This window comes from Sphaeramia orbicularis, chromosome 2 (genome assembly GCF_902148855.1).
Source record: "Sphaeramia orbicularis chromosome 2, fSphaOr1.1, whole genome shotgun sequence".
Lineage (NCBI taxonomy): Eukaryota > Metazoa > Chordata > Actinopteri > Kurtiformes > Apogonidae > Sphaeramia > Sphaeramia orbicularis.
In genome coordinates this window covers 7,870,666-7,898,544 of record NC_043958.1, presented here as the reverse complement: position 1 = coordinate 7,898,544, position 27,879 = coordinate 7,870,666, and the positions used below count along the sequence as shown (strand labels likewise).

Genomic DNA, 27,879 nt, shown 5'->3' with positions numbered 1-27,879 from the left:
TAATGTGTGTCCAAAAAAATCCAAATACTACTGTTCTGTTTGTTTAGAGGAGTTTGTTCATATTTATGTTCTCACAATTAATGCGAAGGCTTTTACCTTCATGTTGCAGTACCTAACTTCAGCCACCAGGGGTCACTGTAGGACTTTAATCAAACCTGAGCCACAGCTGTTCTCATGAATGCAGAGGTCAGAGGTCATATTTCCATGCTTCTTCAGGGTGTTTTGGCTGTTTAACTCTGCTGATTTAACCCATGTCACTTCATCAACAGTTAGAAGACATTTCTTCAAATAAATGTCTGACTGAACTGACCTGTTTAACATGTAAACAAGATGAAAACAGAGGTTTGGTTTATCTTTTTGGATCATATCTATGCTTAATAATACGTAAAAATATAAGAGAGACGCAAAAATACATTTCAGGTGCGATTATTTCAAGCTCACTGAGGTCTAACGTTGTTCAGTTTGTACAAAAATGGATAACACATCAACCAAAAAATACAAAAAACACTTTATATAATGAAATTTTATGATTAGATATCTTGTAAATTCACAACATGCATTACCCCCTTCCATTTCTGTCTGCTGCACGTAAGCTTTTTGTATCTAATGTGTTTTTATTCATAATGTGCAATAATGTCCTGCTAAAACTATCAAAAAGATTACCTATAAAATAGGATGAGAGAATTGTGTTTAGTGGCTTCTGAAAAAGATTTTTTATACATTTCATTATTTCATTACACGTGCATATATTTCAAGCTGGTTTCCCTGTGGCATTGTAATAATAAAGGTAATCTGAGTCTTAAATATGTCTGAAAGTAAGTTAATTAGCTGTGCTCATCCAGGTTCATCCACAGAGGAAGGCATTAGATGGACCACAGTGTCTTTTTTTGTCCTTATCCTTGATTTAACCCTCATATTTCAATCATAACACCTTCACTTGTGATTCCACATCCTAAATTTCACACATTTGACACAAAAAATACTTCACACCTTTTTATTTCTGTATTTGTCAATAAAGAAAAATAACAGAAATGCATGAAATGAATTGTATTTGTGTGGCCCGTGTATGAATAGATGATACAGAGTGAGTTCTGTCCACAATGTTGGTACTGAAGAACCTATACAGTAAAATACAAAGCAGAGAGAACACAAGTCACTATAATACATGTGATTTTAACAGATTTAACTGTGAAAATCAGCAGAATGGTGCAGATATAGCATAGAAATAAAAGACAGTGACTCAAAACACAAAGTAGCATGAATATGTGTCAGACGCCATGCATTAAAATACGCTTCTATCACAAGAGGAATAAATGTATAATTTCCTTTTTTTTTTTTTTTAACTATCTTTGACTCACTGTTCTATTGCACTGTGAAGATGCTCTGCTTGATATTCTTCTGCATAAATGTCATCTATTGATGGAGTTACAGTGTTTCAGAGATAGTTTAGAGTCTAGGTGAGACATGTTTGGTGTGTTTTTTTGTTTTTTTTTATGAGACCTCTGGTTGTTTTTCAGTCTCATGTTGGAGGCTCATCCTCAGTAGTATCTTTTTTTTTTAGAGCTGAAACAATTACTCAATTTAAAAAAAATATTGGATTCAAATTTTCCTTCATTTCACTTCAGCTAAACATTGGTTCCTCCGTTGTGTTTCACACGGACGCTTATTATGACGCACACAACGCCTGGATCGATGCAGAGTTCTATCTTAAGTTGTTAATAAATTGTATACAAATGTGTTGAAGACTGATTGTAGATGTTATTTGACTTGTTTGGTGTTTATGTGTATAGATATTTTTATATACAGTTTTATATTGTTTTTTAAATACTGATAATTTTTATATATCCTTTACTTTTATTCTTTTGGTGGTTGTTGTTTCTACTGGTTTTGGAATAAAGAATGTCTTTTCCATATTTTTATAATTTTTTCACCCATTCACATAATTGTTCAATTGAATCAAAGAAAATAATCCATAGATTAATCAGGTAGAAAAATAATCTGTATACTTACTCTCATAATTACAGTTATTTTATTTTTTAGGCTGTACTGAAAATCTTTGTAGACATATACTCACAGGTTGTGCTGACTGTACTGTTATATTTTTCTTTTGTATCCCATTAGAGCAGACAGTTCTTTTGTTATTGTCGCTTTTGTTGTTGTCCTCTGTTTGTTGTAATTGCTTAGGGTTGGGGAGTGGAGGGACAGGGGTGGATTTCTTTCTCTTACTTTTTCTATTTTGTGAAGTATTGCATGTCTGTTCTTGAAAACGTAAAAAAAAAAAAAAAAATCTATAAATAAAATCTATATTTAAAAAAAAAGAAAAATAATCAATAGGTGCAGCTCTAATCTTTCTCCACTGAAAAACAAACTTTTATTCTCTCTTCTGCATCAGTTGAAGTGTTCGAGAACTTTTTGCAGCTGAAACATATTAATCACAGTAGTAATAAATAAAAAAATAAATATATATATATATATTTTTTTAACCAATAATTGTGCTTATTTATGACTGTAATGTAATTTTCTCCACCTAAGCTCCTATATGCTGATGACAAGTATTTATTTAGCTCATGTGTCCATCTCCCTCTTTAACCATCAGCTACGTAGTTTGTTACCGTAGAAACCAAAACCAAACATGAAAGAAGATATAATCCCACTGTCTCCTCTGGTTGTCAGATGATGTGGTTCTTATATCTGGTGGACTTGTGTCTGATTTCATATGCCATCTTTCCATCCCAGTATGTGGGGCAGACGTCAGTGCTGCTGGTGACAGTTATATATATATATATATATATATATATATATATATATATTTTTTTTTTTTTTTTTTTTTTTTTTTTTTTTTTTTTTAATTCAGAGCTAAAACAACTTATTTAGACTCCACAGACAAACAGGATAAGCTGATGGGTTAATAGGCTGTTGCTCCGGGCTCAGTCATGAATAGTACTGACTGTAATCTAGGCCAGAAGGTCACAATGTAGGACACTTTCACACCTTAGATGTAGTGGCTACATTTCAAATAACACACACATTTACACGTTTGGATTCGCATACTAGTGCATTTAGGAGAAATTGTAGTTTTAGTGATTCATGAAAGTAGGATGGGGCGATTGTGAAATTCTGGGTCAATGTGATTTTTAAAGTGACAAGTTTTTCAACCAGTTATGACAACACTAGTGTTTTATGTTTTTTGACATGGCCATAGAACAGGGTGTCTGTGGATCCTTAAAAAGTCTTATTAAAATTGCTAATTAATTCTTAAATCTTTGTTTGTTTTCTTGTTGCTGGTAATTTAGTTTTCTATCTTTCTGCATATTATTATTATTATTATTATTATTATTATTATTATTATTATTATTATTATATCATAACTATTACTGTTACCACCTTTTCAGAACTTTCATGCTGTGATTATTAAAATATACATACATATGCACATACATATAGATATAATATGCATAAATACAACACAATTAGCTATTCATTATTATTATTATTATTACTATTATTATTATTATTATCATCACCGCTACCACCTCGCTACTTGTCATTTCTACTTGTACCTTATAATGTGCAATTGCCTGTTTTGTTTTGTTTTTTTCAATACTGTTTCTTTTTATAGTTATTGTTTTACTTTTTCCTTGTTGTATTTCTTGTGTGTATATTTGGTATTTGTGCTGCTATTGGAACCTCAATTTCCTGATGATTTTACCCAAAGGATCAATAAAATTATATCTAATGTAATGTAATGTAATGTAATGTAATCTAATCTAATGTCTTAACAATTCCACAGAAACAGTAAATGAGATTGCTATATTTGCTTTGGAAATCTTTGTAAAGAATTGTCATTAGTGTCAATCATTTTATTAAAATGAAGATGGGAATCATTCATGAATCAATAGCAGAAATATTAGTCATAGACAAATGGAAACATAACATTAACTGGATTGAAACATGGTTAAAACCAGTTCATGACTATAACTATGAGGCCTGTTGTACTGTTATTGAATAGAAGGTCTGAAATTTGATCAAAGATACCTTGAAAAATGTCATAAATTAAGCTTTCCTGTAAAAACTGTACACCCCCTTGTATGTTTTCCGGTTTTATTCTTTTCACAAATTAATAACTGTCCGTACATTTGATATTTTTGACAGGAATTTACAAAGAAATAACCCCGTTACTGTCAATGTGCAAATACATTTGTAGAAAGTGAAGCCAGTGAATTGAAAATACACTGTGACTGCATAACTACGCTGTAACTTACTTCATTCTGCTGAAGTTCAGGCGGTTCCATCATTCATCAGATCCTGAAAAACAAATCGATTCATTTTTCAAACTGTTCAGGCAGACAGTATTAGTCATAAATTTTGCTTGTAGTTGTTTATCATACAAATCAAAACTTCCAGGAATAAAGATAAGGTGAAACTTTTAGACAGAAAATGCAAATACAAGTTGTCTGATACTTACCTGTGATGCATCTTCAAGACTGTTATTTCTGTCTAAAGTAAATATGGGCCTTTCTGTTCTCGGTTGGTTCCTCCCACCGTCCAAAAACGTGTAACTGGTCGATCTAAATCTCCCATAGGTGTGAAAGGTTGTACGTCTGTGTACGTCAGCCCTGTGATGGACGGGATAGGCTCCTCACAAGGCCTCAGCAGTTTAGAAAATGAATGGACGGACGGAAATCAGACAACTATTCCATCACAAAAGTACTAAAACATGACAAATACACACCAAAATTTGAAAGATATGACACGTTTGCATATTTGTGTATCAAATCAACAACCTAATATTGTACCATAGAAGAACTCCTGTAAATTTTATGCATTTAATTTTATTTTTCCTCACACATTTACGGCCACGTCCTATTTTCGAAGCCCTGACATAATGAGAAATCAATGAAGACAAAAGGCTGAAATATTACATGATGGGTTTTTTTATGGGAGTCTTTCTGTCCTGACCTGAGGAACACTGAATGTACAGCAACTTGGGTGTTTTTTTTGCACTCTCATATTTTTCAATAATTTTATATTTTGTCTTCATGGTATAAATGTTGCTGAGAATAATCACTTAAACCACAGTTACTGCTCTCATCTCCATTCCTATGGCTGTGATATTACAAGTACCAACTCACTGGAGCTCTGTTGGATAAGGTCAGTGACGTTCAAGGGGGTGAATATTTATGCAGTCCCTTATTTTACATTATATATTTTTAATTAATGACACTGCCTTGTAGAAATTCATTTTCAGTTTGAGATTCAAGAGTTTTTAAGAGTTCTAGTTAAAAAAGCCAAATTATATGCATCATTATTCTATTTATAAAAGGCAAAATATCCAGAGGGTTGAATACTTTTTACAGGGATTGTATTGTTAGTTTTTTTTTTGTTAAATGTTAAACTCCGTCAGTTATTATTAAAATTGCAGACTGGCTTTAACCCTCAATTACCTAAACAACCACCAGCAAGCAGGGCAATACTGCGATAAATCACTTCGGAAAGGTTAAACATAGGGAAGAATATATTTGGAAGTCACCATAAAAATGTCTTTGTCTTTAAGGATTAAACTCTTAAAATTTTTTAAAATGTTTATACTTTAAGGATGTTTATTTCTACCTGCCTTTTTTTGCACTGGTGTGTTACATATTGCTGCTGTAAACTGTAAAATTTCCCCATGGTGGGATCAGTAAAGTTTTATCTTATCTTATAGCCCTTCATCACATTATTTCTGGGTTTTGCATCAAACATATATACTCACATTACAAAAATATCAAGATAGATACCGTTATTGTTGAGTCTTTTACAATGTTTAGATCTTATTGCATTTTTACAACTTTCAAAACATTTTCATCTTGTGCTGCGTTTCACAAATGATTTGTAACAATAAATAACCAAAAACCAGCCTTTAAACTGAAATCTATAACAAAAATCCCTCATCTGTAGTTGATATTGACCACTACTTTAATACCTATATACTATAATAATATAACATCGATCAATGTTCAGCCAATGCATTTGTGCATCCTTTGAGTAAACACTTTTCAATGTAGAGCAAGGAAAGGGAAAATGGAAATGAACAAGAAATTGGTAAAATTATTGCTCCAAAATTGATGGTCCTTCTCGAAAACAGAAGTGGGACACAAACTGGGCTAGGGAAGAACCAGGACAGAAAGTGCAGAATATTCAATCCCTAAATTGGCCACAATCAGCCCCGTTAAAAGTGGATCACCTCAATGATTACCTTCCCTGTTGATAATGAACAGCCTTGGGCATGGCAAAGAAAAGCAACGCACCCCTCCTCAACAGAACCCACTCATCCTTGCTACAAACACACTTCTTCCACTCTTTACAGACAAAAGGAAATTTAAGGAAATATTGATGTTTATATTATGAGCTGTAACCATGATTGTCCGTATGGTTTACAAACATCAATATTCCTTAAAGTTTGGTGGGAGATGGGAAGAAAGTAGATGAATTAAAAAATAAATAAAGAAATAAATCAATGTTGAGAGAAATTAAGTAAAAACCGTCAGGGGTCTGGGATACAAAACAATGATGACAAATGTTACAATATAGTTTTATATTGGGATACATATCATTGCATTGGTTAGTTTGGTTTAAATTGTTATCTTTGCTTCTAAAATGCTTCAGAGATGGTTTTTACTTAATCTCTCCTAACTTTGATTTTTTTTTTTTAATCCACGACTATGATTGAAAATGTTCTACCTCTAAATTTCTGAAATATTTTTCCTGCTCTGACTGTAAATAATAATTTTCTAACACAGCTAACCATCTACTTTCTTCACATCTCACTGAGGAAAAAAACCTCCCATTAAACTTTAACAAAATATTGATGTTTATATCCAAATCAGCATGAACAGGACATCTTACAGCTGTAGACATGATGCGTCCCAATAGTTTTGTCCATATAGTTTATAAATATCAATATTTCCTTAAAGTTTAATGGGAGATTTTTCTTCCTCAGTGAGATGTGAAGAAGGTAGATGGTTAGTTGTGGTAGAAAATTATTTAGAGGTAGAACATTTAAAATTATAGTCATGGATAAAAAAAAAAAAATTAATGTTGAGAGAAATTGGAAGCAAAGATAACAACCTATGTAATGATATTTATCCCAATATAAAACTATATCATGACATTTGTCGTTATTGTTTTGTATCCCAGACCCCTGTTAGAAAAGAAACACCTGAATTCAACATGTCCACATACTTTTGTCCATGTGTATTTAAAGCAAGACATAGTTATCACATATATAATCCATCCATTTACGGTGTTAATACCTGTATTTTCCAGAGCAACGACAAAATGAGACACAAAATTCAGATCAAATAGGTCAAAAATGAGACAAACAGAAGATTTTATTTTATTTATTTAATATCATGAAAACCAGCATCATGTGAATGAGTATTTCTTAGTTATCAGTGACACATGTTGGATGAATTTGTGTACTCTGAATCATATTTCACTGCAGACTAAGACACTGTTGCTGAACTGATGCAGTAGTACCTGAGATTCTAAGATGAAATGATCCAAGTCTCAAATGATCTAATTTCTTACCTGACAGGTGTCCGCCACAGCTAAAATACAGTATAATGCATTTGGACACAGTTTTTAACTCTATATTTCAACAACCTTGTTACTAAAACGAGGCTAAATCATGCAAATGAGTGTAACTGTGTGTTTGCGTAGTGGATTTACCAAGTCCTGTGGTCATGTTGTTGCAGGCAGAGGGAAAAGAAACCTGTAACAGATGAGAAACTGTCTGTCAGAGGAATGATCATCACACAGGATTAGAATACAGTTCATTTAAGTACTGTGTGTTCACTATAAAAGATACAGAGGGAAAAGACAGCAGTGGACATGTACAATAAGGGCTTTATTACCCAGAGTAAACATTGAATCATTAGATGCCTCTTCTTTAAACAACTACAACTCTGCACTTTATTAAAAGTAATTTATACTGCAACTCATTTTTCCCCTTTTCTTCTCTATTGTAATTGAACTTGATTTTAACGTTAAACTAAACAGTCAGAAATTAATTCTAGACCCCCAGCAAAAACCTTGCATTTAGAAAAGAAGCAGAAAACAATGCATGGTTATCTTGAAAATACAACTATAACAGCTCCAAAATAAAAGTAGAGGATGTCATAAAATAAATGATGGAATAATAATAAGAATGAAGTGCTATTACTCTGTTTTTTCTAAGTTATTTTATGTAACTCATGCATTTCTGTCCTGGTCACCTGAGGTAAAAGCTCACCTTAATGTACTGCTTTATATTTTATTTCTATCCCATAGTTTGTTGTAGTTTCATCAATACAACTCAACAACTAGAGATTTAACATGACTGCTATTCAGCACACATCACAATAGGCAAAAACTACACAGAAATCACAGCAAAACCAAAATAAAGACACAAAAGTACTTGGGTGGATCAGGAAAGATATAAAGGAGGGAAAATTAAACGTATTTACCTGTTATAAAACTACTCTTTAGCTTCCACCTGGTCAGAGTTTACACCATGAGACGATGAGTGAATGTATGTGCACAAGTATTTCTTATTGAAACTAGATTAAAAAATGTACATATTTGTCAAATTATATGGAAAAACTGAAAATCCAGTCGGAAATTAAAGACCTATGACAGAAATGATACTAAACCCATGTATAATAGATGATTAAAAGTTGGTTGTGCTACTATGTTAATGTGCTTTATTGGCATGAATATAATGAACAGTATATAATAATAATAATAATAATAATAATAATAATAATAATAATAATAATAATAATAATAATAATAATGAGGTCACCATAAGGATAGTTTAATATCCAATATTTTTTTTTTTTTTTTGTAGTATAATGGGAATGTAGGAGCTTCTACGTCAGACTCAAATGCTTGTAATTTTAAGAAGCTGTGTAAGACTAAGAATAATAAAAAATAATAAACGTGATACATGCCTTAAACTGGGTCAAAAAGATTGTCATCAAATAAGTATATGAACTAATGATGGCTACAAGATACAACGTGGATACAAGGAAAAGACTAAATTAACCACAGGTTTGTCTAAATCTTTCATAAATAGCAATAAACACATTCGTTACTATAAGTGTTTCTTTCGAGTTCCATTGTTGTGTCAAATGAATAGTGGTAAAGATTTAAGTACAAGTTTTACATGTTTCTCAAGTTTAATAACTACATTTTGAGACTGATTTTATGAATCATGGACACACCCACCATCCATGATTCTAAAAACACATGCACACAGGTGCAAAAATTACAGCCCTTTTAGTGTTTGGATCATACACCTGCATGCTTGAAATGACAATTTTCAGCCTAAAATGAGTGCAAAGCCTGACATCTACTGGTGTGGAATATTATTGAACTGGAAATCTCCATCACTCATAAAGCAGTCAGTGTATCATATCTGTGTACCAGCTGTAAAGTGAATTAAAATCATGGTGAGTTAAGAGTTAACTAAGAAAGACTGTTTATTTTCTAACAGGCAAATGAAGTTGATAAATGCCTCTATTTTATGGGTTGGTTGATACTGAAGTAGTGGCAGAATTATTCTCTGTAGAACATTTCATGTTATCTAGTCAGGTGTATATATATATATATATATATATATATATATATATATATAGTCGCAGAAACAATCAGACCATCAAAAGTCATCAAAAACAATGATGATGCAATCAAGTACTAACTCCTGTGCGTATCATGTGACTAAAACAGGCAGAAAAGATAACATGGAATGCCTAAAAGCACTGTTTTTGTCAGTACAATGCCATAGCTATTGAAGTAAGAACTGAAGTGATTTTGGTTATTATCAAGAAAACCATGGAAAATGGATAGATATCAGCTCTGAAATTAAACTCTTATGAGCTATTTTTGTTGTTATCATTATATATGTCCAAACAAATGTACCAGGCATTAAAATGAACAAGAAACTGAAGAAAACTATTTTTCCGCCACTGTATATATGTATTTGGACAGTGACACAAATGTGGTAATTTTGCCTCCGTATACAAACCACAGTGGAGCTGAAATGAATCACTGAAGTTGTAGACTTTCTGTTTTAACCTTTAAATACCTACAATTATTTGTGTGGCAACTTCTACCTTTTCAAACTGATTTATTGCAATTTATTATAATAATATCATCTGTACTTTGCTTTTTTTTCTGTGAAAATCAGGTATTTAACTTCAGTAAATGCTTTTAGTCACCAGTTGTTACGAGGTCTATGAGGGTAAATTCAAGGGGTTTAACAAAAATTGCAAAATGTGCATCACTGTTCAAACATACATGGACCTGACTGGATTATTCATTTATTTTTAAAAACATGGTTCATTTAGGTGATAAATCAATACGACGCCCCAAACTGACCCTTTCAGAGCCTTGCATTGATGTTAAACAGTAGGATACCCATCATTTATCAACACTAAACAAACACATTGCAACCATACCAGCCTTATGTTTAATTAGATTATTAGTTTAATAGTAGAACAATATTTTCATTTGCTAAAATCATGAAAATGACTCAATCCAAACAAAACAACTTCCTACAAATCTTTTATTTTCCTTCCACCACCAAACACAGGATGTAAAAGGCTGCAGAAACATTCACTGGCTTAATGACGAAACGTCAGAGGAGCAAAGAGTCTGTTTGAAAGGAGACCACAATAAAATAAGGAAGAAAACAGCTGATCATGGAAATTGAGACAACTTACAACAACAGTATGTGGTGGTTTTTCTGTAGATTTTTATTAAAAATCAGTGATCCTGTTTTCACTCAAGATCAATGCCTGAGGGGTATTCCAGAAAGCAGGTTCAACAAAATCTGAGTCTAATCCTAAACTCTGAGTTGACTTACTCCAAGCTGAGAAACTCTGAATATCTTTAACAACAATTTATGGCCAAAATGGAATAGGAAGGAGATGAGCTTATATTGTCCTATTGCTAATAGATATAAATAGATAAATAGATATTCATCGGGAAATAATAGCACATCTACTCGAGGTCTGAAAATCTTCTCCTGATGTAAAACACTAACTGTGCTTCTAAATCTGAGGAAGCACATTTGTACAGACCAGCCCTGTCTAACAGCGTGTTTCACGTGGGAGGAGACAAGTGAAACTCAGGGTTTCTGAAACTCAGGGTTTCTGGAACAGAAAATCCAGAGTTTCCCTCATTTCGGGGTTAACAAACTCAGAGTTTTCACATAACCTGCTTTCTGGAATACCCCTCTGTTAATCGGCAGGTTCAAATCGTAGACAGACACTCTATAGTCCAAAACTGCACAAAGTGTACCATTTAGAAAAGAGGTGGAAAAACTAACATGATTTTGAGTAATGTGCAGCATTATTAGAGGATAATCACTGACAAGTGAATGGCTCAAGGGGTAAAAAAAAAGAAAACATGAAAAGGGGAAAAAAGGGCTCCAACAGACTTTTTAGCAAATAGTTCCGATTCACAGGAAGCAACTGAAACTAGGGCAACAGAAAAAAGTCACATTATTCTTCATAGAAAGTCCATTAAAACTGCTTTTGTCAACAAAGACAACTTAAAACCTGCGCCGCTTGTTATTCGGCCCGTCAAAGACTCCCCCAACTGGGCTGCCCCGGCCAAATCCTGGGGCCGGTCCGCCTTGAGGGCCCATGGCCTGCTGCTTTGGGGACTCAACCTCTGGTCGGCCCCCCATTGCTCCACCCGGGGGGAATCTATCATTTCTCTGCAGTGTCACAGCCACAGCATTAAGAAAAGGAGCCAGAGTGAAGGGAGTGTGTGTGGTGATCGATAAGTGAACGCAAAGTTCATCAGTCGGGGTTTAGTTTGATCCAAGTGTCGCCGTCCAAGAGCGTAACGGAGAGAAGTGAACCGAGCAGAAAAGGGAGAAAGAGCAACACATCTATTAGTCTTTAAAGCTTAAATGTACTGACTTCCCAAAACATACTATTTGTTTTTGCAACAAAAACACCTAACTGATGGCTTATGTTTCAGTTTAAGTGAGACAAGGATGAGCCAGAGTTTATGTTATTTAACCCATAAAGACCCAGTGCTACTTTTGTGGCTGTCCCCAAATGATTTTTTCCTCTATATTTAACATGTCCTAAGTGACTTATCACCATTTATTATGAAATAGTCCTCCTTATTTTGTATTTTTCCCGTGAAAATCAGATATTTTCCAAAATGTAATTTACTGATCAAGCAAATGTGCATAAAAGCTCAGATCAAAATAGATGGTTATTATATCAGAAAGAGAGAAAACTGAAGAGAAAGTGACTTTTTCAGGAAAACATATCACTAACTGAACATAAAACAAGTGTCTCTATCCACTGTCATTGATCCAACTCCGTGGGTTTTACTGGTTAATCAATGTTGTAGAACAGGGGTGTCAAACTCAGGTCCTCGAGGGCCGGTATCCCGCATGTTTTAGATATTTCCCTCTTCCAGCCACACCTGGTTCAATTAATGATCAGCTCATCATCATGCTCTGCAGAAGCCTGAAAACGATGTAATGGCTTCTCGGTGTGATGGAAGAGGGAAACATCTAAAACATGCAGCATACTGGCCCTCGAGGATCTCAGTTTGACACCCCTGTTGTAGAAGATGACTGTGTTTCCACGTTCACTACGGAGCCTCTGAACATCCAAATGGGTCATATCTGATGACCATGAAAAGACAACAAGCTGCATTTTACACTAATTATTTCCATGTACTGATAGGATTAGTGAATCAACAGGTATTAAACAGTTTACGTCAGCAGATGTTTTGCTCGAAGGTGGATATTTGAGTCTTTATGGGTTAAAGCCATATAATCCATACAAGATGAATATTTTACTGTTTAAAGTTCAAGAACTAATTTTTAATGTCAGTGTCTTTCTTTTTCCCAAATACATTACCATGGCTCCGTTCTCGGACATCATTGGTGTGCCCATATTTGGAGTTCCCTCTGGGCCACCGGCTCCCGCCCTTCCACTCATTCCCATCATTTGAGCCTGGTTTGCAACGGGCCCTGCAGAGGCCTGGTTAAAGCCATCTACACGCAAAACAACGGAGCATCGGTTGGTCATCTGGCGTTCAACGATATGCTTGTAATGTTCTAAAAAAAACCTTCTACAACTGAACACTACATCTAATCTGTCTAGGTTGACTTTTGGTCACCAGCTCATAAGGACTGCACAGGATCAGGTTATCAGACAATGGAGTTACACATCACCTACAGTTCTCTTCCTTTACTTACATCTGCTGCACATGCATCATAATTAACAATTCGAGTGAGGGCAGGAAAACCAAGTGTTGACAATATAATTTAGTTTCCATTGTCTGAACTTAAAAATAATTCATGGACTATACTTGAACATGTTTTTAACATAAAACACATCTAATATGACTGGATTTTGAGTCTTACATTTATTAATTAGGAATATATTCCTATGTTATTTGTCAAAATTAATCGAATATAGACTACTGCAAAAAAAACATGCAAAGAATACAACCAAAAGCCAATGTAAATGTTAGACTAATAAGCAGGTGCTACAGTATGTTGCAGTACATACATAAAAATAGACAGAGAAAGCAGATTATATGATGAGGAGCGCACTCATAGAAATTTGTATCATTTGCTTACTAAACCTCGGATTGCACATTACCGTACTGAGGTGAACGAGTGCCCAGTGCTCAGACAAACAATAAATATACAACACCTATACTGCTGCACATTTCCTTGGTGAAAAACACACATATACATACACATTACAATGATATTATTCCAAAACAGAGATGAATGAACACAATAACAGTATAAGACTTTTCAGTATCTATGAGTCCATAAGCTGCTTTACTGGGGCAATTTATAATAAGACAATTACAACATTGGGAGGCAGTGTTTTGCCCAAAATATTTACTCTAACCAAGAAAATGGCAAGTGCTTCAGTAGTGCGAGTAAAGCTAGAAGAAGGTCTGTGTCAGGAGCGCTACTTCATTTTGTTGTTTTCTGCACAATGACAGTAAAAATCAATCAGATTAGATGGAATATAGAGTATCTGGTGGTAGAGGTCATGGAAAATGTATATATGTAAACAGGCAGTACATTAACTTTAACAAATAAGAAAAAATATTCTAAAAATGTCCTGCACATGTGTAACTTGTACAGTATTTCTACATAGATATTTACAGCAGTACTACATGTAAGGCTGAATGATAAAACGCTAAAGATACTCGTCATGACACGATATTACTCATATTACTTTGGCATCAATTCTCACAAAGATAATTTTATACTGCAGTGTCTTCATAATTTAACTTACACCTTGTTAACATTGCTGGGAATTGTCTTTCTCTGGATTTTTTAAATGTTCTGACCATTAAAACTGTCATGTGAAAAGAAATAATGATTACACGGCATTTATCAGAATTATATTGATATAAACAAACTGAAAATTTGCTGATAGCCGCGTTCTAGCTACATGCACATGAACACAAAATTGGATAACAAAAAAAAAAATTACAGAGAAGAGCAAAAACATGGAATTTACCAGATCCTCACCCACCCAAATATGGTATATGTATTTCTACTGATAAATGATTTAGTTTGAAAGGGTGATGTGCAATCCTAGGTCCTAATATGTACTTATTGAAGAGTCAGTATGAACCTCTAAAACTGTCCCTGGCCCCTCATCCTGCTCTCAGAACACCAGCTAATTTATAAAATTCACAATTTTCACCAAACACAAAAGCCTCTGCATTTAGTTAAGTTAATAAATATTGTGACTTGAATCTAATTTAAGTAGTACCATAGAATGTTATCTTAACTAAGCTCTGTTTACAGTTCAGGATGAGAGCTCAGGGGATGAAATATTTCTTTGGATCATGACTGCCCACCCCAAAAATGCACTCTATCAATATCATGTATACTATTTTTTTTTTTCCAAACAAATGTTATGTGATATATTTTCTTCTACTTTAGATTGCATCCCAACGGACACATTTACACTGAATAGTTACCTTTGTAATTGGAAGACAATTAACAGTGATAAATAAAAATAAAGCACTCATATTTCACTAATCATTGTCACTTGACCTGGTCGGAACGTGCCCATACCTCCCATATTAATGGCTCCACGAGGGCCCAGCTCACCCACTCTCATTTCCTGTTCCCTCTGGAAGAAGTGAAGAAAGCCTTTCAGATCAACACTCTGCTGAAGCCAACAGAAAGCCTAGCATTCATTCACACTCACACAGCAAAGATATGACATTCAAACACAAAACTGGCTACAGGTTTGCGACCTACGACAGTAACATTCACATAAGGGCCACCTTCAATGAAGCATGTGCAGGGGTCAGGCTACACATTTTTACAGTTTAACAGTGACAGTAAAATGTTATAAAATAATAGTTAATTGTATCCACAGGCGCTGTTTGACAAACTCACTGTGGATCAGGAACCATGAGTTGCAGACCCTTGAACAAGCAACATGATGCAAAGTTTGACAGCATAGAGAGCTCAAGTCCCAACCCTTCTGGTGTGGCCCATGGGATCAAACTTAAAAAAAAATTAAATAAAAGAAGTAGGACAGTCAGTGATGAAAAACAAATAATTTTATCATTTTGTTTGAGGAGTGTCATCCTTTACAGATATAGTGTTTATCACTTCATAAGGTAATTTTAGAAGTCAAGAAAGTCATCACCAACACAAAAATGACGACTGCCCTGGCAAGTTTTACCTCAATCTTTAAGAGCAAATTGACTGATAATAAAAAACATCTTCAAGCCGGGTCATGTTAAAGCTACAGAGACATCCTCAATGACTGAAGAGAGGCAGTTCCAAAGACATAACCTCTGCCACTTTCAGGTGTGTAGTCTTTATATTTACATTGTTTTTTTTTTCCCACAATTTTACCATAAATCACAACTTCCTTGGCTTGTAAAATTATCTTTCAAATGTACAAATACCATATGTTTAAATGGTGCCACAATTTAAATAGGAATCAAAAAGTACTCATCTCTTACCTCTGACTAAAATAAAAAAAAAAACTCTTCTGAAATAAGGTCCCATGGGACACAACTGGAAAGGGCAGGAGTTAGGTTCTTTATGTGCTCGTATTTTGACTCTGTTTTCTACCTTATTCTTTGCTTCTTTTCGCAGACTCATCTACCGATCAAATCAGCGTGCTTTAGGACACATGAGAATTAGGAATTTCCTGGATCGTCTTGTCACTTAAGGTTATGGTTTATTGCAAAAGTGTGATGTTAGTGAATTAAATACCTGTAATTTATTTGTAGCATACTTTAAAATCAAACTATTCCCATTGTAATTCAAGATTTATTAAAGAAAAGTTATTACATATTTGACAGTAATCACTACTGGTGTTGTAATGAGTTGTATTACCTGATAAAGTAATTAAAAATAACTATATTTTCTATAATATGACTAAAGTAACCTTCTCAAAAGCTTCTAAACCTGTACTCAAACTCTAAGATGGTAACATTTCCCATGCATTAAATTAATAAATGAAATGTAACTGTAAAAATAAGCTGCACTACAAAGGGTCGGCATTGTTCATCTTATCAAAGACACTGTTATCTGTTCAGTCGTGCAGTATTCATACAGTATTTACGCTTCACTCACACAAAAATGCTCAATTACATCTTCAATAACAAACAAACACACATGGTGAATAATAAACATTAGAGATGACAGAAGATCGATCACCGGTTAATACCACCATGTTTGTTTTCTTACTATACTTACCATTTAACTTTCTAAATGTTCCAGTAATTAAAAAACAGATGATTTGTACTACAGCTGTTTCAATAAACTACTCAACTAATGGTGATAAAGCTTTGAATATGTTTGATCAGAACTACTACTGACACTTGTACTGCAGCAAATTCTAACACTTAAGGGTAGCAAAAGCAGGATTTACATGTTGGGACTCAAAACTACCCCACAATAATGTTCCCAGAACAAAACTGCAAACTATAAACACAAAAACTACTGCAATAGCTACCACAGCGCTTGAAAGAATCATTTGTAAAGAACAGGAAGAGTCCTCTGATGGCTTATGTTAAGACGTCTAAACAGAGCAAAAGTTTTAAGAAGGAAAAGTTTTATGACAGAAAACAACACAACCCACCAACAGACATTCAGACTCACAACAATATATAAACACTTCACTTTTTTTTTAAACACATCTTATACATTTAGTCTGGTTTGTTTTGCTTGATGGAGTTTATGAATATATTCTGCTGTTTTCTTCTATGTGTACTGTGTCTCTAAAAATCGCCTGTTTTTTATTCACCTCATTTTTAACTTCTGCTGTTCGGTTTTCTTCTTTTCTGCCCCTGTGTTTAACTTCCTGTGATTGACAATATAAATCAGTCAATGGTTCAGTTTGACCTGGACCGAAGTGCTTGGAAATTTGTTTGGGATCAAATTGGGAAGTCTGAAAATACAGACCACCTAAGGCACCTGTGAAAGCACCTTCAGGTTGTTTTTACTCTGGTTTGTTTTTCTCTTAGTGGGATTTTTAGGGGCTGGTATTAACACTCACATACACACAAACAAAAAACAACCTTCCTGGGTCTGACCCCAACCAAACATGTTTCAGTTTAAAGGCTCTCAGGCACCAGTGTCCTTTTTTTCCAGTAAGTGACATAGTTCGCAAACTGAAGCAGTATTACTGGAAATACAGCCCATTTGGAATAAACGTAAATGCTCTAACAGACTTTCTCTATGAAAATTGTAATTCCCCAAATGCCTTTACTTGTTCTACATGTGTTACAATATCCTTTTTCATCATTTATTTCTATGCAATTTGCTTCTGTGCTGCAAAATTACAAGTAAATATGAGATGTAGAGTTTATTGGTAAAGATTACAAGGAACAATAACAAAGAGAGAAGCTGAAAGAAGAAAGACGATAAGAATACACCCTAAACCACATGGAAAATGATTTTTTAGTCTCGTCTGGTTTTAAATGATCCTGCATAGTGAGTTAGTTTGTAAAAGCTAAACAGAACAAAAGGATTTAAAGCATAAAGTTATAATATAGAAAACAATGTACCACACCAACAGACATTCACTCCAAAAAGGACGTTTATCTAACATAATATAAAGGGAAAGAAAACCTGTATCCTCAGATAAAGTATAAGTATATAATTATATTTCTATCACATGTCACACCGTCATCTGAACGGGGTTTTATAGCTCATAACGTAATAAACTGCAGTGTTAATCATATCCTAATCATTATACTCCATTTTTAAGTGAATAACATAAAGACACGAACCTATACTACGACCTAGCCTGCACTAATGCAAATATTTTATCTCCCTCAGATAATAAAATGATAACAAAAAAACACCTGCATTTTACAAAATCAAACAACTACAATCATTCAAACACACTGATTGTCAAATCAATGTCAGGTTAAGCTGTGAACTGTAGCTGCTAGGGCAAACCAAACATAATGAAATTGTTAGCTTATTAAATCTGTTGTTTCAAGTAAACGTGCATTAAAGGACATTCACTGATTGAGATGTGACGTCTGTCTTATATGACCGCATGGATGCACACAAACTAGACTTAATAATCGTTTTAAAGATCTTCAGATTTAGTGAATGCAACAAGTATGGGTCAGAGTCTAAAACATGGAGGAAAATGACAGTTTTGCAAAACATCTGTAATAATGTGGGCAAGGCATAGTCTAATGGAACTGAAAACACCACAATGCTAAAGAGAAACTCAACTGTTCAGAGATGATGTAAACTTTGAAAAACGCTGCTGCAGTACTTAAGGCATACAAGCAATTTCACACCATTGCACACATTTACCTGTGCAATGAAATATGACAATTTATGTTGTAAACAGTAAGGAACGCTATGTGAGTGTTTATCTGTATCAACTACTGTGTGAAATGTGTCTGTAAATGTGTTCCAGTTGTACTCACATTGTCCATGTAGTTTGGTTTGAAGCCGTCTGGTTGGCGTCTCTGGTCCTCCTGTTCTCTGTGTCTCATCATCTCCTCCTCTCGACGCCTTCGTTCCTCCTCATGCCTAATGACAGAGACAAATTAGATGAATACAATACACTAAAAACACACATAGTTCCCCTGCTTTACATCAAATGCAAACAGCCTTGAATTCTTTTAGAGCAAAGACACGGATTTCGCTAGAGTAATTAATCTTGCTAAGTGCTGGATATTTATTTTTATTTTCAGAAACCTATCATATTTGTCTGACATACGGCTTGAATGAGGACAGTTTCTGACAGATTAATGTCTATATAAGCTTAAAATAACTGCACCTGAACTAAGATAAAGTAACTAGCACATTACCCAATCAAAGTCTGAATGTTTGATCAAAGAAACGCACCTCATCTCTATCTGCTTTCGTCTCTGCAGCTCCTGGTTGCGAAGCTCCTCCAGTCTCCTCAGCTCCTCCTGACGTCTCATTAGATCTGACCGACAGGAAGAAAACGTGTACTAAACAATTCAGATGAGGAAATGTTTTACTGAAAAGATGCATCGCAATACAGTCATCACAACCAAACCAAATGCGACATCAGAGGAACTTCAAAGTTCTAACTGTAATGCCCTGCAGAAGAATTTGTTTGTTTTTTTTATAATGTCCACATACTGCAGTAAGTCACACAGTCTAGTGTTGAAAAAATGCAGCTGTTTATATTACAAATGCCTGTAGTTTTCATTTTTGAAAGCACTTTCTAAATAACGGGGAGTTTAGATTTATCCGACTGCTTTAATTAAAACATGAAAAAGCAACTATTTGTGGTAGTACTGAAAAAATAAGCACGGTATTTATCTCTGCACAGAATACTACAAGTTATGTGAATTTTTGAAGGTATACACTAGTACAAATGTCCACTAGTAGAGATTTGGAAATACTGTTCAGTCAGATGGACATGGTCTGGATTTGGAAAATCTGTTAACAAGCAGAAATCTATTGTGTGTCATATGACACATGATCCAACACTGGAGAGAGAAATAACAAATAGCACCTGCAATATACAGGGTTTCTGAAGGTATCAGCAAAACTAATTTAATGCTTTTAAATGCCACTTTAAATAAATTTAATGCCCATGTCCAACTGCAGATACAGTTTTATATATAGTTTTATGATGGTTTACCATCAACAGGCTTTAACCAGGTTCTGAATACTTCCTCCTCCAATCACTTCTGCTCCAACTTGCCTTTTCCCATTTTTCCAACATTTGCTAATATTCCGTCACGGCATGAGCACGCTCACAGCACACTGCATTCCAAGCATCCGGTGTTGTGACTTTGTGCACCGGCCATAAACAATAGCCAATTAAAGCGTTCCGCCTATCAATCATTACACTATACTTCAGATCAAAATTATTCAATGTTTAATAATCAAAATAAATTGTGAATAACAACGCTTTTTTTTCCATCAAGTGAATTTAATTTTTAATGTCTCTGGACATTGAATTTATGCTTTTTCATGCCATTTAAGGCCTTAATTTTCACAAAATCTATTCAATGACTTTTAATGCTTTTTAATGACCCACATAAACCTTGAATATAACATTACCTGTACCATGATGATACAAAGAGGCATTGTGTTGGTTTTCCAAATGAGAATTAAAAAGCCAGAAAAACAACCCAAAAAGCAATGTTTTCCTATAAATATACAAACAGTTCACGCATATCACAGCCACAATGAAGACAGCACAGAAAACGACTCCTACCTTGCCTCATCAACATGAGCTGATGTTCATGTTTTGCCGACTCCAGCTCAGCCTCCAGTTTCTCTTTTGCCTCTCTGATGTTTCTGTCCACCTGTTCTCTCTGCTGTTTCTCCATCTCATCAAGCGCTTTCCAGCGAGACGAGTATTCAAACTCAAATGTTCCTGGCTGGGCGAAGCGTGGCTGTTGCTCTCGCTCTCTGATGACAAAAAAAAAAAAAGGAGGCTATAACTTCTAAAAAATAAATAAACTTCCAAAGAAGGCAAACCAGATGACAAATCACCTTCTATTTGTTCTATGGAAAAACACATATGCAAAAGTAGCAACAAAAACTAGGTTATATTTAAATCTGTCAAACAAGTGATTTTAGACTGCATCTTGAAAAGGCAGCCAATATCAAGACATCAGTCTTTAACTTACTTGTGGTATTTTGGAGTTTTTGGCAGCACTTTTTCAGGCAGTCCCTCCTCATCGTCCAACTGCTCTGAAGGCTCTATGATGGCTGGACAAGGTGTGCTGAGCAAAAAAAAAAGAGTGAAACAAAGTTAAAACCCCTCAAGTGTTTAATATCATTCAAAAAAAACATAATGTAAAACAAAATGAACAATGATAAAATGACTAACATGTGAATTCAGTCAACAAAGCCGCTGTTTTTACTAAGTACACAGCTTCACATTTCTCTCACTTACGTTGTGAGCAGCAATGCCCCCTCAGTACAGCGCTCCAGTGCTTTACGTGCAGCTACTTTGTTTGCAAACTCTACTATGCCTCTGCCAGTGGGTCGGCCACGGTCATCAGTCACAACAACTGCTCGTTCCACAGGTCCGAACTGAGAAAACGCCTGTAGGTAGAGAATGGTTTCCATATTAAACATCACTTACAACAGAGCAGCAACACAAACAAGCAGAACAATATACATCATTTTGAATCAACTTTAAGAAACAAAGAGATGAGTATTCTGTCAATGTGCTCAGATTTTTAATCGAAATATGATTTTAAAAGTTCTTCAAAGCGGTACCTGCTCCAGCAGCTCATTTGTTACAACGGGCAACAGGTTGCGAACTGTGAGTGCAGCCCCATGTGAGGCAAAGCGGACCCGGATCGGTCGATTATTCAAAACGGTCCCATCCAGCTCAGCTTTGGCAATCTCTGCCAGTGTCCGAGTTTCCTGAAAGACAATGAATAATAGGTAAAAATGATGATTATTATTATAAATGACCATTACCTAGATCTTAAAGTTAATTAGATGGCTATGAAAGATGAATATGAGATCCGTGAGACTTTGGCTAATTATTCAATTCAAGGTATGGTTGTATTTTGGAGGCTCACAGCAGCTGAAGAAAAAAAACATTTGGCTATAAAGATATACCCAAGTGATGCTAAAGTAACATCTGCCAAATTTTTTTTTTTTTTTTTTTTTATCCAAGATGCAAACATACAACCTTGAAACAGGAAAAATATAACCCCTACTTGGCTCATTGTCCATCTACTAACTTTCCAACCTTCATTCATAGTTTGCTTTCTGAAACATAATTCTTACATTTGTTAGTAATAAAGAATTCTACCATATAGTTCTGAGGAAAAAAAAACAAAACAAAACAAAAACACCTAGTCCAAATATCTAGATCTGAGCCTTTAATGAAAACGTCTAAGGTGTGATCAAGTGGAACATGCATTACAGGTATGAAACACTGCATTATTTCTTATTTTCACCTGTAGCCCTCTTGCTACACAAAATGAATTCTATAAAATGACATTATGTTTGACATATGGGAGAACAACTGTCATTTTCCTAGCACGCTTACCTCCAAACATTACAACCAATAATCATTTATTTACAGAAATGTGGCCAAATGAGAATTGTGTCAAGATTTACACATATAAGATGAATGCTGCACCAATTTAGTGTCTATTTAACTTTAATAACGTTGAAGAGAAAACAAAAGGGATAGAATATGTCTGTGTTGTAAAATATCACACGAAGCATTGTTTATATTATTTCTAACTAATACCAATTTCAGCTAACCATACACCATGCTAACACATTAGCTAGTCTTAAAGTTCAGTAATAATGACAGCCTTAATAAATCACAGCTGTTATCATTAGCAGCAGGTTTTACTTACTAAACGGATGAAGCCAAAGCCCCGGTCTCGGTTGATAAACACTTCGGTAGTTTTTCCATATTTTGCGAACATGTGTACGAACTCCTCCTCCGGGATATCTAGGGGCAGATTCCCGACAAAAAGACGAGAGCGCTGGGTGAACGTCTTCTCCCCTGGTTTCCGAAAACTCGTTATATCCAGAGTCATTTCGGCCGGGCCCTCTGAGCTTCCTTCCCCGGCTCCTTCTGTCTGTTCGGCCGGGGTCGGCTGCCGTGGCGGCGGGGCTGGGCTATCTTTGTTCGCCGCTGGTTGTTCTGGAGCAGGGGAGTCCGTTCCGTGTTTGGCTGCTGCTGGAGAACCGCTGCTCTGCATGGTGGCGTGTTGTTGCATATTCCGGCTGGCCATGCTCGGATAAAATCGTTTTTGCAGCGTTATCTGTACGAAAGTAACGTTGTATTTGTGCAAAAAGAGTCTGACATGAACGCAACCGGGGTATCCGTTTGTAAAAATGGCGATGGATGCGTGCGCAGCTTTCCACGCATGCGCACTTTCCATTGCACAAAATTTATGTCAACTGATTTATAACTATAGTCAAGATAGATAAATTACAAACATAGAAATTAATCCATAAAAACTGATCAATTAATACATAAAATTGATAAATTAATATATAAAAATTGATTAAGGAAATAAAAAAATACGTGAATAATGCAATGTACTACAGGCTAAAAATATATAGCGTTTCTGATTAGGCTACTTCAAATTTAATAATCATGTTATAATTGTTTATATATTTATTTCTGGTTTTATATTTTAATAGTCACAACAACTCAAAAATTATGTTAATACACCTATTAACATATAAGCGCACAGAAATAAACTTTACTCCACAGTCTGATGGTTCTGGGTTCAACAGTAGAAAGTTTAGTGCATGGTAAAAGATGAATTTGTGCAAATTATAAACACTAACTGAAATTAAAGTGGTAATACTGACCACTCACCTCCCAACCGTCATGCATCCAGTCAGGGCATCCCAGTCTAGGTTTGCAGCATGGCTACTCCATAAATTACAAAGTGGATAGATTTATACAGTCATGGAAAAAATTAGTAAACCATCAAAAATCATCAGAAACAATGGTTATGCAATCAAGTATTAACTCCTGTGTGTATCATGTGACTAAAACAGACAGAAAAGAAAACATGGAATGCCCGAAAGCACTGTTTATGGCAGTACAATGCCATAGCTATTGATGTAAGAACTGAAATGATTTTGATTATCAAGAAAACCATGGAAAATGGATAGATATCAGCTCTGAAATTAAACTCTTATGAGCTATTTTTGTTGTTGTTATTATTATATTTGTCCAAACAAATGTCCCTATAGTTGTACCAGGCATTAAAATTAACAAGAAATTGAAGAAAACAAGGGTGGTCTAATAATTTTTTCAGCAACTGTATATAGCAGAGGATTGGAGGGATTTTGGGGATATACACTTGCTGCTAGCCTCTGACAATGTAAGCCTTGTTTTACTGGTGCAGCCCAGAGATCAAATTGGGTTATGTGGCCCCTGAAAGAAAATTTGAGACCCCTAGTTTGCAGTCTGCAATGTTGTTAAATGAATGGTGTCCAGCACAACAGACATCAAAACAAACTTCACCAAAGCACACAAGCGTGGCCAGATGGTCTGAACTGAACCTTTAAATACTAATTTCCTTCAGGAGGGCATGTTTTCAAAGAGTGGGGCAAAGGGCAGCCCAATAACGAAAAGGGAAAACAGCATTGCATGGAGATCAACAAATCTTTGTATCATTTATAGGCTGTACACCCATGCTCAAGTTATCAATTTAAATTTCCTCTTCACATATTTGCTTTACAGAAACATAATTACTGACTATGTTCAATTTCTTTCTACAGAAAATGATGTCAATGGTGAGAGTTGCTCAATAAAGAACTCTTATGTTTGTGCCAAAAACTTGAGTTGAACACGAGGACATCTTGGTCACTGAGATCAGTTTTATTCAGGATGTCATACCTCGATGGCGTCTCTTCTGGAAAAGATGGAATATTCTCAGAAATTATCAATAAAATGGTCATATTTAAAATGTCATGAATTAAACTTTAAAAACACATTGAAATAATGTGAAATGCACATGAACAACCTCATGCTCCATGTAAATTTATAACCAGGTGAGGGAAGTATTTTCAAGGGAAACACTGCCCCCTGCTGACGGATTAAGTAACTGTTTTAGGTAAAAGCTCATTTCATTAATCACTGGTGGTTTTGTTTTATGACTGGCCGATTTTCTGATTGCAAATTTTAAATCACAAAAGAATACTTAAACAGTGTCATATGACATCTATGAAATATTTTTAAAATTAAAACACTAGGTAGTAAAAGGACAGATGTCTTCATATTGACAGGTGAGTTTCTAGTCACATAAATCTGTTTTTGGGGCCATATTTCCTTTCAACAAACATCTTCTCTTTCCAGCACTATTTCACCTGTATGATCTGATCATTCTTTTTGTACTTTGTTAACATACTGGGCCGAAAATAACTGAATCCAAATTGAAATATTACACCGTTTATTACAAAAACACAAACATGCTCAATCAAATGTTTTGGGAGTTGCAAAAGTAAATCAGTTTTACATGGTCTGTCAACGTTAAACTAAAACTAGGAGAGAGTTTCACATCTGCACTTTGGAGTGAACTTGACAGCAGTGCTCCAGGTGACCTAGTTTTCTTCTTTTTTTCTCCCCCTTTTCTATAACATGCTTTGATCACAGACCCTGGAGGGTTAAAGAAGCAGAGTTCAAGCGCTTCTCAAGGCTTATATTTAGAAACTACATTTGCCAGGAAGCAGTTAACTAATGCTGCTGTCATAGATGTTAAACCTCTTCCAACATTTAACAAAAATTGTGTTCCTACATGATACTTCTTATAAAATTCAAGTCAGATCTGGTTTGCTGTTGGATAAGCCCACACATATTTGAAATATGTCATTAATGAACACGAGGCCTATATAAATGCGCAAATATATATGCATTGGGGTCATGCTAGATGCTATATAACCTAAAAAATGTAAACCAAAGCTAGATAATTTTTCCATATTAAATGTATACCTGTTTGATCAGGTGCAGGCATACCAAAAAGTTTTGAAATATCAAAAACAATCATCAGATCTTATTTACCAGTCCTAATTTTCTTTCTCTATTTTGCATCTTGATTTCCTTCAGCAACCTGAAAGAAACATTTCAATCTGTTGAAATATTTTTACCAGTTTTTTCTCCTGCAGTGTTGCACTTTTTATTTTTTATCAATCATCTTTTGAAAAGGTTTGGGGGGAAAAAAGAAAGTGGTATTAATAATAGGCTTTGGGAAACTGAGATGGGTATTTTACTTTCAACCTAACCAAATAAAATGACTGCAGTAAAAAATATCTGTTGGTTGGATGTGTTTGTATGAAGCATCACTGTGCAATGAAACAGCTGTAAGAGTGATACATCTTCTCTGTTGACTATCTTTGTCAGATTGGGGAAATGCTGTTACATCACTGGGATCCACAGCTCTGACAGTAAACTTGAGACTTATTTTTTCTTAATCACTAATCACTGAGAATTACATAAACCATAGGATGAAATAAGGCTTTAAATCTTGTCCTCTTAAATTGTATATTACTGTATTGTTGCTCGAAATCCTTCATTAACATAAAATAGTCATTTGGGGGGGAAGAATAATCCAAAAAAATGGTTGTAGGATGTTGCTTTTTCTTTCAAACCAAATATTTTATCAATACACTGAGACTGGTTCATTTCTTTTTTATATTACATGTTTAATAATAAATAAAGTAATAAAGTAGTCCAGATCTGAATCTAATATTGTGAGCAGAAAATTATGTAAAGGATATAAAAGGTGAAACAAAATAAAACTAGAAAAGCACTCAGAGCGCGCCAAGGCAGATCAGCGCCCCCCCCCCATCACCACCACCAAAATTTAATTACTTGTTTCTTGTGCCAGTATCAACATTTCCTGAAATTTTCATCCAAATCCGTCCATAACTTGAGTTATTTCGCAGACAGACAGACAAACCAACGCCAGCAAAAACATAACCTCCTTGGTGGAGGTAAAAAGAAATATAAAATTATTACAAAATAATAATAATAAAAATGGGATAGTAATTTAAAAAAAAAAAAAACTTACAATGGAAACAACATGAGGGGCTTTTTAACAGAAAAAAAAATCTGTCACTAGGGCAACTGTAAAAGAGATGACTTCATTTATTTAAAAAAAAAAATATATATATATATATTAATACAGTGAGAAGGATGTTAATAGCGAAACAAGATATAATTAGCCTAGTAATAAATATAAAACAAAGAACAAATTAAATTAAAATGATTAAAAAAAAAAAAAAAAAAAAAAAAGACCCACGATGGAACCAACATTTTAACAAAAAAGAAAAAGCTTTTTTTTTCTTTTTTTTTTGCCTTTTGGGGTTTGGCTTTTTTGTTTGTTTGTTTTTCTCATACTTTATTTACATAATACCATATACACATAGAACAGAACATGGCATAGGGAAAACATAATGCTTGCGGTGAGGCAGGAAGAAATTAAATTAAATATAAATACATATATAAGTAAGTAAATAAATAAAAGTAAAGGAATAAACAAGAAGAGAAAAAAATAATTATAAGATAAAAATAAATAAAATTAATTACATAAATAAATAAAATTACAACTTAAATTCATCACATAAGGCTTTAGTCTTCACAGCTTTACGGGTAGTGCAAAAGTTAAGTGTGTGTAGGTAGGATTTTAAGTAAGATTTAAAGACCACAAAGCTGGGTTTCTGACTGGTAAATTTGCTGGCATGTACATGAAATTTGGCTAATAAGGAAATGAGATTAAGAATAAACCCTTTCTGAGCAGGCAGATCAATAATAAAGAAACACACAAAAAATGCTTAGTCCTTTCAACCAAATAAAAATGACGTAATCGACGTAACATGACGTAAACGACGTAAAAGACGCA

The 27,879-nt window shown here is 34.5% G+C and overlaps 1 protein-coding gene and 1 long non-coding RNA gene across 3 annotated transcripts; both read right to left on the bottom strand.

Moving 5' to 3' along the window:
- Positions 1 to 297: 297 nt before the first annotated feature.
- Positions 298 to 6,455, bottom strand: LOC115433811 (uncharacterized). The gene is made up of 2 exons (XR_003937428.1): positions 4,263 to 6,455; positions 298 to 1,118 (listed from the first exon to the last, which is right to left on the bottom strand). It is a non-coding gene; the product is annotated as an uncharacterized LOC115433811 (long non-coding RNA).
- Positions 6,456 to 7,363: 908 nt separating this feature from the next.
- pspc1 (paraspeckle component 1) lies at positions 7,364 to 23,350 on the bottom strand. Of its 2 annotated transcripts, XM_030155318.1 has the most exons (10): positions 22,867 to 23,250; positions 21,761 to 21,910; positions 21,432 to 21,583; positions 21,163 to 21,258; positions 20,745 to 20,941; positions 19,391 to 19,475; positions 18,967 to 19,072; positions 15,119 to 15,176; positions 12,918 to 13,054; positions 10,575 to 11,746 (listed from the first exon to the last, which is right to left on the bottom strand). In XM_030155318.1, exons 1-10 carry the CDS (start codon positions 23,248 to 23,250, stop codon positions 11,579 to 11,581), a joined length of 1,533 nt encoding a protein of 510 aa, XP_030011178.1. In that variant the 3' UTR covers positions 10,575 to 11,578. The 2 variants fall into 2 exon arrangements, with proteins under 2 accessions (XP_030011189.1, XP_030011178.1); XM_030155329.1 differs by lacking the exons at positions 10,575 to 11,746; positions 12,918 to 13,054; positions 15,119 to 15,176 and adding an exon at positions 7,364 to 7,753 and having other exon boundaries at positions 22,867 to 23,350.
- Between the last annotated feature and the right edge of the window lie 4,529 nt (positions 23,351 to 27,879).